Source organism: Vigna umbellata, chromosome 1 (assembly GCF_029865625.1).
Source record: "Vigna umbellata cultivar VRB3 chromosome 1, Vumbellata_1.0, whole genome shotgun sequence".
In the NCBI taxonomy this organism is placed as follows: Eukaryota; Viridiplantae; Streptophyta; class Magnoliopsida; order Fabales; family Fabaceae; genus Vigna; species Vigna umbellata.
Genome location: NC_142165.1, coordinates 49,657,655 through 49,677,412, shown reverse-complemented (window position 1 = coordinate 49,677,412; position 19,758 = coordinate 49,657,655). Strand labels below are relative to the sequence as shown.

The following is a 19,758-nucleotide window of genomic DNA, read 5'->3' as shown; positions in this document are numbered from 1 at the left end:
AACTACATATAGTATCTAAATTATGTAATTTAGATGCCCAACCCACCTCTATCTCTACAAGATACTTTATTTACATATAAAAACATCACAAGAATTATTAGAACATACAATTATGATCACTGATAAACAAAAACTCATATTGATGACTTCAAAAAACACATGCAACCTAAAACATAATAATCAGAACATACCATTACTACTACAATTTTATACTTTTATTTTTAACACAGACTTTAAATTCATGGATTTTATAATTTGAATATCTTCATGTTAATTCGCCGTCAAATTGTTAATACACGATGAATGTGAAGTCATTTCTGTTCCGTGGTAGAATAATCTTTAGAGGTATTACAATTGAGTCCAAGCATTCATTTTCCATCTCTTGTATATTTGCAATTTAATGTATGATGATCTGAAGACAAAGATAACTAAAATAATAGATTATTTATTAAACATAACACGGGTTTGTAAGGAAATAAGGTTTAATAGTGGTGAGCATTGGCAAATAGCAAGCAGATTTTCAAAAACATTCTCAATGTCTGCATGCGAATCAAGAAACTCCCAAGAACACTGTATTATCGTATTAAGGAGCTATAAAATTTGATAATAGTAAAAATTAAAAGAAAAAGTGAAAAAGATTATGAATTTAATTTCTTCCTTTAATATTTAAAAATACATCTTATCTTATTACAATATCCTTGAGATGGAAATGATAGTGTGCATCTACTCATGGGAAATGATTCGAGGACATAGCAGTTTTGTTGAGTGCTTTTACTGATATCATGTTGTTGTCATGATAATGTGGCTCTGCCATTTTTCATGGTGTTTCAACTTTATGATGACATAAAACCAGACATGATAGAGTACTTTCGGTAATTAGGTAAATAATGTCTCAAGAAAAACACCTGAACTGTGACATGTTTCAATGATTAAGCCTGTCACTGTATCCATAGTTCCCAACACCTTTTTCTTCTTTTATGGTACTTTTCTTTTAAAAGATAAAAAAGTATTTGCCATACACGTAACCCTATCCAACAACAAACTTTGACTTCTCCTCTTACTCTCTTTCCAACATTTCCTTCCATGTCGTTAATTAGAAATAAGTCAGCCATATTATTATATTACCATTTCAAATAGTAGTAAACTATTCTTCTTCTACTGGTTCACAATTGTAAAATTTTGCGATTTTCTATCTTATTAAATAATATTTTCCACTATTATATTTAAAAAATTAAAAGTAATATATACTAAGATTGATTGAATGATACTTTCCTATACATATAACAATGACAAATGATAAAGTTTTCATATCGATTAAAGATTTTATAATATAAAAATAAATATTATCTTTATTTTATAGAATTGAATTAAATTTAAAATTTATTTTTTAATATATAATATTAAAATTATACAAAATAATCATATTTATTATTTGTTAGACTCGTTATATTCTATTAAATCGCTGTCAAATTAATAATAATGTCTAATCTCACTTTATACATCAATATAAAAGTGAGTTTGAAACATCTATTATAAAAATAAAAGGAATTTACAATATGAAATAAATCTCATTTTACAAACTAAAAGTTTTATAGTTGTGTTTAATTTAAAATTCACTTCCTAACCTAAATAAATTATTTTATAATTTTATTTGATTAATTTCTTTTAAATGTTAGAAAAATAAATCACATTGTAATTCTATAATCACCATTTGAATGTTATCACCTTTATGATATGTTAGGAATAATAAAACTATCCGTTTATCTTATATTAGGAAATATTATAAACGAAAATTTTCCATGCAAGTTATTAGAAGTGAGTTTTATTTTCTACACTGATTTATATATTTAATTATCAGAATATATAGGATATGAATTCAATATAATACCACAAACTGAGACCGAGCATATTGTACCCAAAACAATTCCAAATTCATACAAATGTTTCCTTCATAATTACTACAACAAAAACATAAAACATGTACTTGTAATAGAATGATATAATGTCTCTATAACATCGTCGGTTAAACTCCTAAACAGGTCAAATTTTCGTAAGCTTACGAAAAAAAGTCTCAATTTTTTTAATACTAATATATTTCTATTAAATTAATTATAAAATTACGTTTAAAAAAAGTCTCATTTTTTTAATATTAATATACTTCTATTAAGTTTATTATAAAATTAAAATAAATTATTTTATTAATAAAAAACAATTTCATGTTTAAATTTGCTTTGATCTCCAAAGTCCTTGAAGGGCCCTGCCAATAACTATCATATAGGTCAAACACTAGCACCATTGAATAAATGGTTGGCAAACTATGATTTGATATATTTTTGCCAATTCCAACAACAAACTTTAACTTTTAGTAAAACATTGTCTAGTTGAAATTTCATGTGAAGTTAAATTTATAAATGTCGTAAGATTTTTTATTTTGAAATAATTTTATAAATATGATAAGAGGTTCATGAAATTTATGAATATAAAAAGATAAAGAAGTTATAGGTAGTATTGGCCCACGAGGAGTGAAAGTTCTAACCACCCCACCATAAACCCAAAAGGCAGCTTCACACGGGGCCACGCCCACGATTATAATCATGCCTACTTCTTTTTTAATTGGTAAAGTCATTTCAATATTTTTCTCAAATGATGATCACATAATTATATCAAAATTATCTCTAATTCAATATTTATTTCTTATAAATCCATCACGTGATTCTGAATTCTGGATTAAGAAAGTTCACGGAGCTTATTAACTTATTAGAGAAGATTATGTACGTCTTATTGATATTTGGTGTGGTTAGCGATTGTTTAGGAAAAGATTAAAAAAAGTTTGATTAAGAGAAAGAGACAAATATGTATTATAACAAATAGTTTTGCTATTAAGAAACTATAATACTTGTATGAGATTATATACGTACATGCAAAACTAAAACATGACTTAGGCATTATAGATTTATTTTAGTTTATTTATCCATCAAAACTATAACTTTAGGTATTATATATAGATTTTCAAATTTTTATTATATCAATCAAATTAACTACAAAATTCTCAATTGTTTACACTATAACTTTAGGTATTATATATATATATATATATATATATATATATATATATTAATATATATATATATATTAAAAATCACTCGAACTGGTTATAGCTTTCAGTAACTTATGATTGCTTTTTGTAGTAAAAAGTGAAGTAACGTAGTTGAAGATACCTTTTTTAACCTTGACAAGTAAAAAATGGACAACCCAAACAAGTAAACAATATTATTTATGTATTTCTTTTCTCAATTTCTTGAAATATTTATTTTCCAAATAACCAAATAAATAAATAAATAAAACAGTTTAAGACATTTTCTTTAACTCCTTTTATCCTGACAGGTAACTGTCAACAAAAGAACAAGAGACAACCTGCCGGCTGCCCTCACCTAACTCAGATCGTCCACACTTCGTACTACAAAGCTCTTTTATATTTTTTCAAAAACTATAAATCATAATTTAAGATACGAATCATTCTAATTATAACTATATATATAATAATTTATTAACTTTTATAATAACTATACTACAAATCACACTAACAATCTTTACTATTAATTGATATTATATATGTTTTTTATTATAAAGAGAACACATAATTATGTAAATTCTCCAAACACACCCTTAATATTTGAGGTACTTCATCCACTGAATGATTGTATGCTCACTTATTTGAGAGTGGAAATTTCGCAGGTACACTGTTAAAGCTTCACCTGAAAATGTTCAGTTTGAATATTACACCTGTAACACTAAATAATTAATTATTAATAATTTTAAATAATTAATATGCGACTTTAAGAAAAAGGTGTTAAGACAGATACTGACAAAACTGCTTTAATTTTTATGACTGCGTATGGGATTGTAACATTTAAATATATTATCAATTATGATGAATATGCCAATTAATTAACTATATAGACTCACCGATATTTCCATTCAATTCCGTTCCACTTCCTCTCTGAAACACATTGGATTTTCAAACCCCACGCCACTTTCTCTTGACTTTGCTCTATCCCATAAAATTAGCTTCATCTCCAAGCTCTCTCTCTCTTTCTCTCTCTCTCTCTCTCTATACATATATCTATATCTATATATATAAATATATATTACAACAACCTCTCTCTCTCTCTCTCTCTCTCTCTCTCTCTCTCTCGTTCTTTCTCAATCGTTTGCTCATATTAATTAACATGGCACGACCCACCACTGTGGTACTCCTCTTGATGATTCTCTTGGCTTCACTTTGGTCATGTTTAGAGGCAAGAAAACTTGTTGTAGAAAACCAGCAGAATAAGGTGAATCCATCTTCAAGAAGGGACAGTTTGTTTCTGAGTGCCCTTCCTAAGGGTACCGTGCCACCTTCTTCTCCAAGTAAGAAAGGACACGCCACGGAGGTTGATGAGAAGCTCATATCCCGACACCTCATAACAATCGATCGTGTTCTTCTAAGATCTGTCCCTAGTCCTGGTGTTGGCCACTAATGATTAATCAATTCTCTTTCTTTCTTCTTTCGTTCCTACCACATTTTTTTTATTATTGGTTCAGTTTTGTTATAAGTCAGATTCTTTGCATGCTGGATTGTGATGTTGTGATATAAATAAATAAATAAATTAGTGGAATGAATATGTGTATGTGATTTCCTCTGTTTTGGGACTACTTGCTTTCCCTTTACGATTACATCAATGAGAAACATGAATGAATAAATGTTAAACTCTACGTCAATGAGTAACCTTTGCATCAAAGTTTTCTCAACTGGAACTCCGACTTTGAACATGGCTCCATCTGTTGTCATACTAAGAAATTGTAAAAACTGTAAAAAAAAAAAAAAAAACTCCATTCCAGACAATTGTTGGTAAGCTTCCACTTACTTTTTTTTTTTCTGAAGAGTTGGTGTGTAAAGATTTGATGGTATCTCTGTTTTAAAACCGCTGCTTTATTATTATAATTAAGGCATAGCTTTTCTTAAAGTGTGATTTGTCTTTTGTAATAAAGTTTTTTAATACACACAAGTAAAAGTTAAATCTTAGTCAATGTTTTTTAAGGAATCTAACTGTGCGTGTGTTTTAGTACGTACTTGTGACTCGGCGATGATATGGTTCGATGGTTAGAGATCCAAATTACTTTTATATACTTTTCACCTTCCTTTTCAGTCTCTTTAATTAAGAAGTGACACATGATTAAAAGAAATATTTTCTCCTCCTGATTTCTATGTGCTATTTTTGTTGACATGTCACTTTCCGCAAACATTTTTTAAAAACAAATGTATTTATAATAAATCATTTTTACGAAAATTTTTCAAATAAATTTGAATTACCAACAAAAAAAAGGTTAAATTATATAAACATACATAGATAGAGAAATTTTGTATATTATATATAATCACCTATAAAAGCTGCACATTTTTTTTAAATGACTAATATAATTTTTAATTACTTATTATAAGAACTAATAATTAATCTTAATTCTCTCCCACGTCTAAAGAAAAGTCTTCTCACTGCCTTCTTAATTCAAATGTCTAAAAATCCAAATTTATTACACCTATGATTATCATTAACTTCATTTTTGTTCGTAAAGGTAGATAGTACTCCTAACGTGCAATGTTAACTTTTTACTGTTTTTTTATAATGAATTTTTACAGTATAAAACTGTATCTTCCCCATAATTCAAATTATGCAAATCACATAAATCATAACTAAACACCTCAATTATTCTAAAACCTGCCTAATACTCACTCAATCAGATATACTTTCTTACAACTATTCTTATTTTTATGCTCTTGATGATCTAGTATTAGAGAAACAGTTGCGGATGGATCTTTCTTTTTTAGCGAGTTGCTGATAAAAAATCTCACGTTATCCTAAAAAATTCTCGTTCAATTTTAGTAAAAACAAGAACCAACATTCTATAATAAAAGTGAAATGAGCATATCTAATAATCAACACCGTGGAAGATTCCTAATCTATTAATTTAATTAATTTTACTATACCCAAGATTAATTTTAAGAATTTCAATATTTCTTTTTCAGTTATAACACTTTTTAAGAATTTAAAAGATTGCCTAAGTTAATCTCATATCTTTATATACAATTTCTTTAAAATGGGTATTACAAATTATTTCTCAATTATGTTTTAATGATTAGAAACTAATTCATATATAAAATGGTGCTTATATGTAACATTCACATAATCCAAACCCAAACGATACTTATAGGGGAGAAGTATTACGTAAAGTTCCTAATTATTATTTGATGATTAATATTAATCATTACTTAATCATTACTAGGTGTGCTATTAACGATTTTAACCTCAATTCCACGTAAGCCAAAGTTTAGATAAATTTTGTTACGCTGTTGTAATTTAATTATTCAATGAAATATACTATTAATGAAAGTGCATTGAAAGAAAAATGACTAGAGTTCAAAAGCCAAAACTAGTTTAAAAACTTAAAATGTGCATTAAAAAAATATAATGTTTTAAGGATAATTAAAAATAGGTTTTAATATAAATATTGGTCAGTGTCATTTTATAGTTATCGATGATTTAAAAAGCTAATTTATTAAAGACCTCTAACCAGTCTTAGTTGATTTTGTTAGCCATGTAATTAAAACATAATAACAGACATAGTACATTTATTGGTGATTTGATAAGAAGAGTAGAAGAGAAGGAAGTTTAATGTATAATAATTTTGTGGGAGAAAAAGTGGAATGATCCCAGATATGTTAATAAATTCAATCTGATACAAATAAAGTTTGAAAAAATGGTTATAGGTGTAAGAGTTTGAAATATGATTTCCAAGTGTTTATAAGAAAAGGTGTGTTGGATATATACTATACACAAATTGAGAAAGCATGGTAGGTGAGATCTTCAACTTGAAAGTACAAGTAGTAGGAAAGAAAAAATGAGGTTGCAGATGGTCCATGTATGCAACTACTGGTCTGCCATTAAAACACTCAAAAACCTCTTTTTCTTATAAGGGGGATCACCGTCACTCGCCTGTGTTTTGCCATCTGCACACCTTCTCACATATTTCTCTCAAAAATCTCAAATTCAATTAAATTACAGATCAATTTGTACACGAAGACATAATGTTTCGGATGGTCTGAATAACATGTTCAAAGCTTTAAGTCTTTTATTCATTGTTTCCAATACACTTGTCTTCTTCCTTTAATTTCAGGGGGGAAAGAACTGTGCGTAAACTTTAATACAGGTTATCAAGTTTCCAACTCATTAAAAGGAGTTAAGTGTTGTCCAAAGTTATTATGCGTCTTATTTTCTCTCAATAATTCATTATTAAAACGTTGTGTTTGCTAAAAATACTACTTTCTCTGTTGCCAATTTTTTCAAGAATTATTATTTCTCAATTGAAAAGGAAAAAAGTAGATAGATGATTTCATTCCGCCACTAGATTCCTATACTTTTAGTCATGTTATTAATTTGTTGCAGTTATTGGACCACGTTGTTTGATTTTGAATTAGAAAATTTTGATCCACGTATGTATTTAAGAGCTGACATTAATAATAGTGAAAATAAAATCACAATTATTTTGATAATCTTTATTTTTTTAATATAACTATTTTTCAATCAATTATAGTAATATACGAAGAAAATATCATTACAGGAATATTGTTTATAAGACATGGAAAGGTTGGGTTTCCAAAGACGGGCCTTCAACTTCAAACTTTTCATCCTACACTTCTATACTGTAACAAAATTTCAATTTTAATCCTAATTAAAAACTGTTTTATATTTTTTGAAATTTGGTCAAGGATTTCCTGCAAGTGTTAGTTTCAATTTCAGAGGCTTGCTTTTACGTGCATTTTGCATCGAATTTCACCTCATCTCGTTCTCCTCTCTCACAGCACTCTTGTTACATTTGTCTTACTCTCCTTTCTCACATAGTACATCACATACAAGTCTTTGTTTTGGCAACACAGGCACCACGGTCACTGCAAACTTGTTCTTTTTCACAACAGAGACACAGAAACACAACACTTTTCTTCTCGGATTTGATTTTTCTTTTTTTTCTTCTCTTGCGCGCACACTAACACAGGTTCTCATTTTGGTATTTTAGTTTCTCCTTCTCTTTGCTCTCTTTCCCAGTCTTTGCTCCTATAACACTCATTCAGGACAATAATTGATATGGAGTAGAGAGGAAAATGTTGGGAGAGAAACACTATTAAACAACTGAAGAAAATGAGGTGTAGGATTTTTTAATAGATAGGAAATGAATGAAGTGCATGTTTGCTGATTGGAAAAATGGGATGCAGGGTTTAATAAATGAAATGTGGGGATGCATGTTTTGTGATAGGGTGAAATGGCTTTGTTGTCAATGTTTAGTATAGAATTTATGAACAAACATAAAATTAACGTATAACTACCTAATTAATTAAGGGTATTTTTGGAGATACAAGATGAAACATTCTCCAAAGAACTGCAAAGGCACACTAAAAATTGGATCTTTCGGGATATATCAGGTAGCATAAAGTATGTAAACAGAGTAACGATATATTAATACTATTCTATATTTTGATCTTAATATTTTTGTTTGTGTTACATATTTTTTAATTTAATTTAGTACTTTAGGCTTGTAGACTTAATTTCTTAAATTTAGTTTCATTTTATCTCTTCACTTCACTCGTCTCGTGTATTTCTAAAAATATTTTACACAATTCTCCTCTTCCTTTTTCTTCTTTCGTTTAATTTATCTTTATTTTTTAGATTGATTTCACTCTGAAAAAAATGTTAATTTTGTTATCCTACAAAATTATTCACATGTCTACGGGTGTTTTTATAACTTTTTATAAATCCTAAAATTAGTAAGTTTTTTCTATAATTTTGTTACAAAATTTAAAATAATTATTTTTAGATCTTATAATAAAATGCATAAACATTTTCTTTTAGTCTATGTAGTATTTTTTTAAAAGTTTTATTTCTAAAGAGAATTCAAATTATTATTTCTACTTTCTAATATTTATTTCAAGATAAATAAATATGATTTATTTCATAAATCTTAAGAATTTTTGTGAAATGTATCTCGACATTATTATGTGATATTTAAAATAATCACTTGACATTTTGTTCAAACCGATCATCTAATATTATATAATATATAAATAATTGAAAGTAGTGATTTTTTAATTTAGATAAAAGAAGAACAAAAAAGTAATACCGGTGTAAAATAAAAATCAGTAAACATGTTCACAGTTATTAGTTATTATTAATATTTACATTTAATTATATATATGTGGCCTATTAGCTCAGTTGGTTAGAGCGTGGTGCTAATAACGCCAAGGTCGCAGGTTCGAGACCTGCATGGGCCAAATTTTTATTATTCTTATTATATTTGTAACTTTCATTCAAAATAATTGTTTTAACATCACATATAACATTGGTTAACTTTCATTCAAAATAATTGTTTTAACATCACATATAACATTGGTTAACTTTCATTCAAAATAATTGTTTTAACATCACATATTTTAACATCACATATAACATTGGTTTTTTTTTTTTCAAAATCCATTATCTATGATGGCTCATTTACCTTACGAAAAATTGTAGCATCAAGTCTACAATTTTGTTTATGAATACAATACTGCAAACAAAAATTACCAAACAACAATGAAATAGTTGAAAACAATTTTAAATATAAACTTAGAATATTTAAAATATAATTATAAATTTGGTTAGAACTTGCATAAACTTTGGAATTGTTACAGTTTTCTAAACATAATTATATTCCAGTGATCATCTTTTACACGATTGGAAAGATGATATATCTCAGTGGTTCTCAACTTTTCAAACCATTCACTATTTCTATTTCTACTCATCGCACCTCCACAACAACATCAAGAAAGAGTAGAAACTAATGTAGAGAGTATAAACAAATAGAGTGATGGGTTAGAGAATCTAAAAATCATTAACACGTGATTGCCTTTCAAACTGGTATCAACACCAATTTAACAAATTTTTTTTTTACTAAAATAAGATAGGAACTAAATTGAAAACAAAATAACTAATGACTCACATTTAATAAACCATTCAAAGTCTAAATAATCTATTATATACACACACATTTAGGTATACAACAATGTAAAAAATAGTTAACAATGCTTCTATTCACGCATAACATGTTTTTGTCGCCACACAATGCTTCTATTCACGCACAATGTTTCATGTTTCTGTCGCGTAGTCGAGAGTTTTTGTTCACATAGTAAAGGAAAAAGGAGAACGCGCTAGAACTTTTATAAACAAATTTAAGCTAAGACTTATAGGTAAAATGTAAATTTTGACATATTCATAGTGAATTTTTCACACTAATTTTTATAGATTAAAACTGAATGAAATGATATTGACGTAATAAATTATTTTTGTGTTAATAATAAATAAAATCTAACTTATTCTTGAAAATGAAATTAATAAAGAAGATGAATGTGTCCATTTCATTTAATACATCGTGCAAAATGGAAATAAATTATTACAGAAATAAAATAACAAAAACGTGCTCCTCATTTGTATTCTAGACGAAATAAAAAAAAAAAACCTTAGTTTATTAAGAAAATAAGTCCACGTGGTGTGTTAATATAAGGGGCACATGTTTTGGCAAGTGTAAATGGCATGAAGAAACTGAAGAAACAAAGGGATTTTGTGTTCCTCATGAAATATGTTGTGAGAGAGGTTTCCTTTGATGATGACGCTCTCAAACATTTCAACTTTTGTTAAAAGAGATTGATCGATGAGAGCTCTTTAGTATTTATTAGCTCGACTTTGGTATTCGGAGTGCACATCAAGCTACGAATAAACTAAAATATCCAAATCGGGAAACATTCTTTTACCCAATTGCATCACAATTCCCACTTACTCTCTTTCATATGCTTCCTCATCCTCAACTTTCACTTCAAAATTAATTTCAAACATATTATCATCATTCAAGTAAAATTCTTCAAATCACCAATACCCTTTATTTATATCATTGTTCATTATAATAAAACACTTGAATTGGTAACAATAATTCATTTCACGTTTACACTAAAAAAATGGGTGAATGCTGGGATAGTCAGTATGGAAACGGCAGAAATTATAGTGTAGCAGTAGTAACATATAGTCCTCACATGTTTGCCTAGCCATCTCGTGAACTATAACAGTTTCCCCAAACAAATAAAAAATTTCCAACGTACACTTCTAAATGCTACCTCTGTTTATCTGTCAGACATTCATTGCTTGAACAAGTTCAATATTTCTTTATATTCATTTCATGTAACGCATTACTTTGTACCCTTCTTTCAATATTTAAAATTTATCATATGCCCAAGTCTCTATCGTATCTTATTTCTGTCTCCCATCAAATCCATATTTTCTTCAACTGTTCTTTGTCCACAAAATGGAAAACTCCACATGGTTATTTAATCACTAGCTTAATTTGGCTTTATTTAAAGGTTAACCACACAGATTAACGGGTTAGGTTAACGAGCAAATTAAGCAGCATATTCCCTACTTTTCTGCCATCAAATTCAAATATCAAGTTTGAACCATTACTGTTCCAACAGTCACTGAGTTTATTTCTGACAAAAAAAATGGAAGTATTTGCAAGAAGAAACAAATCTGACACTCAAAGTTTCCCTTTTGTGGGCCCTTAAATTTGATAACCTCCTACCCCACCACACCATTCTCCTTCTCTCTTGATCAAAAGAATATGATGTTGCCACCACATGTTGGCTCCTCTCTCTCATTGCACCCCTGGCCCATCAATCATGCACACACCCAACTCTTCCCTTACACTCCCATCTTCTATCAAATCCAACATTTTCCATTCAAATTCAATCATTAACACTAATCATATAATATCACTGATTAGGTTTCTTCTTTCAAAAATGTCAAACCTGTTTAAGTAAAAAAATGTTTCTTGTAATTTTTCCTAAATTGAGAGATTAAATTAAAACAAACACGCCCTCTTATTATTCTCTTGCGAACATCATAATGTGTACTCATTTTACACTTCAATTACATAAACAAAAAACATGACACGGTAGTTAAAACATACGACATTATGGTTTTATTACATAATAATACATCAACAGCGGTGGAACCTTATCATCAAAATCTTTCCCGTAAAATAGCCATAAACTTTGGACTTTTACTTTATACAAGGGTTTATTATTGAGCACTACGTTGGTTAAGTAATGAAGGCTATGCTTATTAAAGTAAAACTTCACATACACTCCAGTCAAACACACCCTAATGATTATGCTTTGAATCATTACTCCTATACTTGGCGTATTAAATGAATCAATAATCAACCGAGAGAGACTTATACTTCATTTATTATACTACAGCATCATTATACAAGACGATTTACATTTGACATTGACAATAAGAGAAGAAAAAGAAAACAGAGACTGAGAAGGTGTGTATACCAAATGTATTGTACTATAAATTCCTTGGGAGAGTGTCTAAAAGAGCACCTGAAACATCCCTACACTGAGACCAAATATACAATAATAACCTAAAAAATGCCTAATTATACAGGAATTAATACTTTGCTCTCTCCCTCAAATAATAATAATACAGAAAATGAGTTGTCAAGTATTCATTTAATGCTCCTTATTATATATTTAATAAATTTCTAAACATTTATTGTAAATTAACGCTCCGTATATACTTGACAACTCATTATGAGTATTATACTTATAACATTAGCATTACCGTGGCGAAGGATACTAATACAGTAATTAATACTAACAATGATGCGTATCAGGAACTTGCCGGAGAACCCACCAGAGAGAGGTAAACCTGACTCTGTATCACTGTCTTACCAATTTTGAAACCAGGAACCACCGTGAAACCCACCCTAAGCTCACCGGAATTGGAATCAGAGGATTCCCCCGAAGCTGAAACAGGTTCTTCTGTCACGCTTTCCATGTAAACCTCAGAGAACCTCGTGTTCTTCTTCACCTGAAAAACAGTAACATCGTCGTGAAAGGATAATGCCAAACAATGCAGGGTCCAGACGCGCTTTGCCATCTCTGCAAACGCGATGAAGAAAGCGGAATCTGGGTACCCTCCAGAGTTCACCACCTTCCTCTGGTTCAAGTTGCCAAACAAGGAACACTCCATTTTGGCATGCACCACTTGAAGGTACTTGGATTTCAGGAACTTGGAAAAGGAAGAATTTGGGTTGTGGGCTAAGTACTGTTTCGGGTTCAGAGACTTGAGCTTTTTGAATTTGTCAAAGTAGAGACTTTGTCCGTGTTGGAGTGAGTGTTTCTGAGGCGGGTCTTCTTGCACGCTGAAGTTTGGATTGTTGAAGCCTTCGAACATTGTTATGCACACAAACGATTCAAATGCGAAGCTCTGGTGAGTTGGTTTGGCGAAAACTGCATTTGGGTGGATGAACTTGACGGCGGCTTCGAGATCCCAGTGAGCAGACTCCATCTCCGCCATCATCAACTTGGAGAAGCTTCTAACTGATCGCAAAGTGTGGTGAAGAAAATGGACGAAATGGGTTGGAATCAACGCTGAAAGTCTGAGGTTATCGAACAGTGACAACGAGCCACTCGAGTTGAGCTTCTTTTCAAGTGTTTTGTTGAAGGAGACGCAGTCGTCGAGGTGTTTTTTGAGCGATGAGACGTTGGAGTCCTTGAAATCAACCTCGGCTTCGAGCCTCTTGATGGTGATTTCGTAGGTTTTCATCAGGCTCTGCTGTTCCTGAATCTCCGCGAGCATAATGGTGACTTGGGGTGAAAGATCAAGCTCTTTTTTCAAGAACCTGCGCTTCAACTCTGATATGGCTTTGAGTTCATCCACCACGGCTTGATCCGCGGCTTGAATGGACTGGTTGTTGTACGGGTGCTGCGCCATTTGGAGTTCTGCATATGCTGCTTTGATGGTGGTGACCCCAGCGAAGAGTCTTGCAACGAGAGCCTCCATAACTGCTCTATTTCTGCCATTTCCCTGGTGGGTTTTGGTCTGATGATCGGAGAAGAGATCCTCCTTGACTTTGAGGTGGGAGTTGAGCATGCAAATGCCATTGTTAGAAGCGAGTTTGGTTGCACTTCGGAGGCTGATCACCTTCTGGAACGTCTTCGCCAGTTTCTTACTCCTATTGTTGAGTGCTGATTTTGGTTTAACGGTTTCCATCTGGAGACAGAGATTTTGTTGTTTGAAGCATAAGAGTTTGGGGGGAACGTGTGTTGGGTGTGTGTTCACAGCAAAAATCAATGAAATCCAAGAAAGGGAACTTGTGTGAGAGAAAACGTTAGCCGAAAAAGGAGATTTTGGTTGGAAAAGCAGGCTCAAATCTTTGACTATGCTATCAAATCAGTGTTCTAGCAGAGGATAGAGATTAGCAGGGGGTGATATTAATATAATGGAGAAAATTAAGGAAATAAGAGTGCTTTTAAAGCGCGGGAAAAGAAAAAGGAGGAATGGTTTAGCTTTGTGACGAAAGATCTTAAATACTGGAAGTAGGCTTGTAGTAGAAGAAGTTTGAGATAGAAGCCAAAGCCACTGATTATTTACTCTTTTTCCTTTTTCTATTTCCTTTGGCTACTTGTTTTTCGAATAATACCTGTAGAGCTACCAAGAGAGATGATAGTGTGGGGCCTGTTGCCTTACGTGATTGATGGGTATCATCTTCCTGTCGACCCTACCAACCATACAATTCAGCTTTCCCCTCAAACTATTAGGTATACATAAGAATACACAGTTTAATACTTATGCACATATATAGTAAAAATGTCATTGCGAATCTGTGATGCTTGTCTGATGGAGAACATTATGAAACATGTGAGGAGCTAGAGATGTTGTCTTTACCAGCATGCTAAATATCTTCTTCTTTGGAAAACCAAATGATGGTTATTAAGCACTCCACAGTAATTATTTATGTAGATAAACAGCAAGATTTTGAGTAATTTTTTTTTTTCATATTGGCACCTCAAGAAAAGATTCGATTAATTATTGGAAGTGGTTCATTGTAGCTGTAGGTACATGAACGGCTACAAATATTTTGTAGTTATGTAGCCAACCTGAATAAAGTTTACCATTATCCAGGCTTTATGTTAAAAAATTTAAATACGTACGCATATATAGCTTTTATTTTGTGGGGGACACTACAGTCAGAAACATTATTGTGGTTTTCAAAAAGCTATTTCAATTCAATGGTTATCAAAACTCTCTAGAGACGAAGTGAAGGAATACTAAGCAGCAGTGCAGCACAGCAGAGACAGAAGCATGAAAAATGCTCTGCGTGCATTCTTTTTATTCATTGTATTCAGTAAAAGTAAAAAATAAACAACTAATGCATAAAGTTATTAAATTACATTCAGATCTCATCTACCTTTTACAAAAGGAAATTCTACATGGATAAAGTAACATAACTCTATGTAACAATGTTTTAAAGTAATATTATTTCTATTTATATATTCAAAATTTGTACAAGTCATTCCAAGTATATATTATACCATAATATTACCCGAATTTAATTTTTTCAGTTATAAAAGGAGACTGCCAAGTCCAGATGAGCAAGTACTACGCAGCAAATATTGACATGTGTGAACTATGTAGTTCGATTCTTTTCACACAGATTTTCAATGTACACGAATCTCGATTATAAATTTAAACTCTAAACTTATTGAAGTAAATAAAAATAGAAAGTAGCAGAAAAAAAGAGAGTGTTGTTTTGTTTTGATTTGTTTAAGAAGAGGTGTCTCTGTCTGTCTCGGAATGCAGCAAATGAAGAAGAAACAGACCTTTTCTTGAGGTTTTGTCAATAACTGTAAAATAGTTTGCAGAAGAAGAGAAATAAAACTATGTGCTTCCACTCTTACGTTAAAGGACTTTGGCTTTTTCTTGATCATATGAAAATTTGAATTTGAATTTGATTATATTTGTATGTTATTGTTGGTATATTAGTTGTACTTAAATTAATCCTACAGAAGCAAAGGATGGGACCAAAGGTTGTGGCAATGGTGGGAAAACATGAGAAAAGAGACAGGGCCGAAAGAATGATTGTGACTGAAATATAGCCTCAGCTCTTAATTAAAACATGCAGGAAATGGGGTACAACATAGTCAACTTGGGACAACAATGGATTATTATAATATATTTTGATTTATCTTCTTGAAAACCGAACAAACGTGATATCAACATATCACTAACATATGATTCACAATTAGGTTCGAATCATATTTCTATCTTTTATGGATATTTTTTATAAAATTTATTTTCATCAAGGAGGTCAATGCTCGTTCAATTGACATTAATTTGGAATTAAAGATTCATCTGAAACTTAATAACAAGTACATACCATTTCACTAGTTATTTGACTTTGTTCTTCAGAGTTCTTTTAAATAAATATTGCAAGTTCCATCCATATTTCTTTGTGTAGTATATACTAAAGTCGCTAGTACTAAAAAAAACCTAAACTAAAGAAGAACTTACTTTTAAAATAATTTAAAATCAAAACAAAACATCATTTAAGTTTGAATACAAGAGTGCACCGTTTTTTTCAAATATAAATAAAGTTAATTTAAAGTGTATGATAAATATAAACATGTAAGTTTGGTAAGAATGAGTTAAACTTATAGTTTACATCTCAATTTAATATCAAAATTATAAGTTAAAATTTTTCTTAATAAAATTTCTTATTTGTTTGACATATTATTTCATTAATCAATTTCATTTATTATTAGTTTACCATCAATTAATATTTAGTCTTACATAACAAATAACAAGTGAGTTACGTAAAATTGAGTTATACTTATAACATACATCCAATGTTAAAAATTTTACATTAGCTAAATATTAAATTAAATTATAAAAATGATCACAATCTTCACCTTACAAAATTCCATCTTTTGAAATAATATAAAAGTCTTCCCGACTGTTTTCTCAAAATAAAAAATAAAAACGTGTTAGAAGTTATAAAATTATATAAAAGCTAGGCCGACATTTTATGCTAAAAAGTATAAATAAATTGACAGTCCGAGTGGAGGATCAACCTAAAAGGATTATAAATTGTGATTGATACATTGGAAATAATAAAATATTACATCCCTATACTGTTTAAAAATATATTATCTTAAGTTTGTATAAAATTGACGCCTAAAATAATTTCATACAATAGTAAACAGTATGATAATATTTTATTATCCTTTCACTCTAAAGACAAAAAATAGAACATAAGAACTTGAATGAGAATGCTATTATACATTTTTATAATAAACTTCTTATCTATCCTTTTAGTAGAATTTTTCCATTTTTCTCCGGCCGCGAAAAGTGATTAATTCGTTTATAAATAATGTGAATGTTCGTTGGTTTGATAGATTTTTATATTTCATTGCATGAATGTAGTAAATAGAATATGTTTCAATAATGCACTCGTTATAGGGTTTAAATATTTTCATTCAATATGAATAATACATTTAATATTTAAAAAGTTGTTAATGAGAAGAAAAAAAAAAGAAAGTGTGACCAAAACTAAGATAATAGCGTAGAATATAATAGAATATAAGAGAAGTAAATAAGAAAGTAAAGAAAGAAAAATGGTGAAGATGATTGGGAGTACGTGGAAGAAGATATCTTCAACAAGAGTAACCTGCTTCTGAAACTGAACCCGGTTCAGAAGAAGGTTCCGGTTCTTGTTCACTCATTCCTTCGATAAGTCGACCAAATATGGAGGTCCATTGACGTGGTCCAAGAATTTATGGGAAGGATGGATGTGCAGCGGGGAAGAGAAAAACGGATGAAGGTAATGATGAGAGTGGATGTTGGTCTCGCTGTAAACACATGCATGCACCGGATTCGTATAGTGTGTATCGGATTAGATTTATATTTGGTGTGAATTTTTTTTTTTTAAATTGGTTAATGTTTTTATTTATTGGGTTTTGAAATTTGTATTAAATTTTTGTTTAATTATTTCGGAGGTCTCTATTTCTACATAATTATCTCAATTAAGTCCTCGTATTTTCAAAGAGCTTAATTAGGTCCCTAGTTTTGTAAAATTGCTCAAATAGAATCTTGTCCTTAATTAGAGTGGACGAGCTTGAAATTTCTCTACCTTGACTTGTTGACTGTGCAAATTTTATTGAAATGGCATAATGTGATTGTCTTAGGTGAAATTTATGTTCTTTTAAGTTTTAAATAAGTTAAATTTAATCAAATCATAACGTTTTAATGATTTATTAAGGATAACTTACGATTTTGTGGTTTGATTCCTGAGTGTATGCGAAATACAGTACAACTTCCTTTTTGTTCGACCTATCTTATCTTCTTCCATTTTTCAACTCCACACAAAACCAAAACCTTCCTTCAGAATCAAACACTTCAATTTCTACCATATTCGAATCAATTACATTTCCAATAATGTCTCACACACCACCGCAAGCCCTCGATTCTGAGGAGCCAACCCTCGTATCCACCCTACTGCCGCCCAAACCCCCGACTCCCATGCCGCCATGCTCCTCCACCTTTCTTTCTGGATGCTTCGCCGCGGCCACTGATCGCGGCTTTCGCATCTACAACTGCGACCCTTTCCGGGAGATCTTCTGCCGCGATTTCGGCCCCAACTACGATTTTGGCCTTGTCCACATGCTCTTCCACTGCAACATACTCGCCTTCGTTAGTGGTCGCGCCGACCCACGCTACCCCCAAACAAGGTTATGATCCGGGACGACCACTAGTCCTGCTGCATCTGCGAGCTATCCTTTCGCTCTGAGGTGAAAGGCGTCCAACTCCGGCGCGACCGCATTGTGGTGGTCGTGGCGCACAAGATCTTTGTGTACAACTTCTCCGATCTCAAGGTGTTGCACCAAATTGAGACCATCGCTAACCTTAAGGCCTTTGCGACCTATCTCCAATTTTCCCTAAACACACTCAACAATCAAACCACAAAATCCCTAAGTTATCCTTAATAAAACGTTGTGTTTTGATTAAATTTAACTTATTTAAAACTTAAAATAATATAAATTTCACCTAAGCCAACTATATTGTACCACATCATTAGGAATTGTACACTTAGCAAGTCAAGATAGAGAAATTTTACTGTCGTCCACTTTAATAAATGACAAGGTTCTAATTGAGCCAATTTTAAAAAAATAGGAATCTAATTGAGCTCTTTGAAAATACGAGAACTTAATTGAGACGATTCTGCATAAATAAAGACTTACAAAATGATTAAACCTAAATTTTTTTATTTATTGGATTTTAAATATGATTATTTATTTTTTTATTCGGTTTCAAAATTTGATCATGTGTAATTTCTTTTATTTGACGAATTTTAAAATTTATTTTTTGTGAGTGTATATTTTTGAAAATTGTGTACGTTTTCCTAGATATTATTGGATTCTGAAATTTAATAATTACACTTTTCAAAAAATTAATTTGATTTATTATTCGGGTTCATATCACAATTCTCATATTATTTGATCGTGTTAGTTCTCCTAAATTATATTATCCGATTTCTTATTATTAAGAGAGTAAAATGAAAAAAGGGAAAATTTAGAGATGTAGGAAGAAAAACTTGAGATGCATAAAGAAGTGTCCTATTTGTTTTTACCAGTAGACCGAATATCACAAAAGCCCATTATTTGTGATCTTTAGGCCCAAATCAAACAAGCTTTCAGTATTTTTCATGAGCAAATTGTTGTGATTTTCGAAAACGAGTAATAGTTCAATAGTTTAGATTTGAAAACTTGAATTCCAATGTTCATACGCAAGTTTTCTG

At 30.6% G+C, this 19,758-nt stretch overlaps 2 protein-coding genes and 1 non-coding gene across 3 annotated transcripts; 2 read left to right on the top strand and 1 right to left on the bottom strand.

Moving 5' to 3' along the window:
• The first annotated feature begins 4,182 nt into the window (after positions 1-4,182).
• LOC148205623 (precursor of CEP14-like) lies at positions 4,183-4,651 on the top strand. Its single transcript, XM_088111528.1, has one exon. The coding sequence runs from the start codon at positions 4,230-4,232 to the stop codon at positions 4,518-4,520; it is 291 nt and encodes a 96-aa protein (XP_087967654.1). The 5' UTR covers positions 4,183-4,229; the 3' UTR covers positions 4,521-4,651.
• A 4,633-nt stretch (positions 4,652-9,284) lies between these two features.
• Positions 9,285-9,358, top strand: TRNAI-AAU (transfer RNA isoleucine (anticodon AAU)). Its single transcript has one exon. It is a non-coding gene; the product is annotated as a tRNA-Ile (tRNA).
• Positions 9,359-12,339: 2,981 nt separating this feature from the next.
• On the bottom strand, positions 12,340-14,671 carry LOC148205621 (protein GRAVITROPIC IN THE LIGHT 1-like). Its single transcript, XM_088103605.1, has one exon. It carries the CDS (start codon positions 14,172-14,174, stop codon positions 12,789-12,791), a length of 1,386 nt encoding a protein of 461 aa, XP_087959731.1. The 5' UTR covers positions 14,175-14,671; the 3' UTR covers positions 12,340-12,788.
• Positions 14,672-19,758: the final 5,087 nt, after the last annotated feature.

Excerpts from the sequence above, each read along its gene's own strand:
- LOC148205623 (XM_088111528.1), top strand. The coding sequence starts at position 4,230 with ATGGCACGACCCACCACTGTGGTACTCCTCTTGATGATTCTCTTGGCT.
- LOC148205621 (XM_088103605.1), bottom strand. The coding sequence starts at position 14,174 with ATGGAAACCGTTAAACCAAAATCAGCACTCAACAATAGGAGTAAGAAA.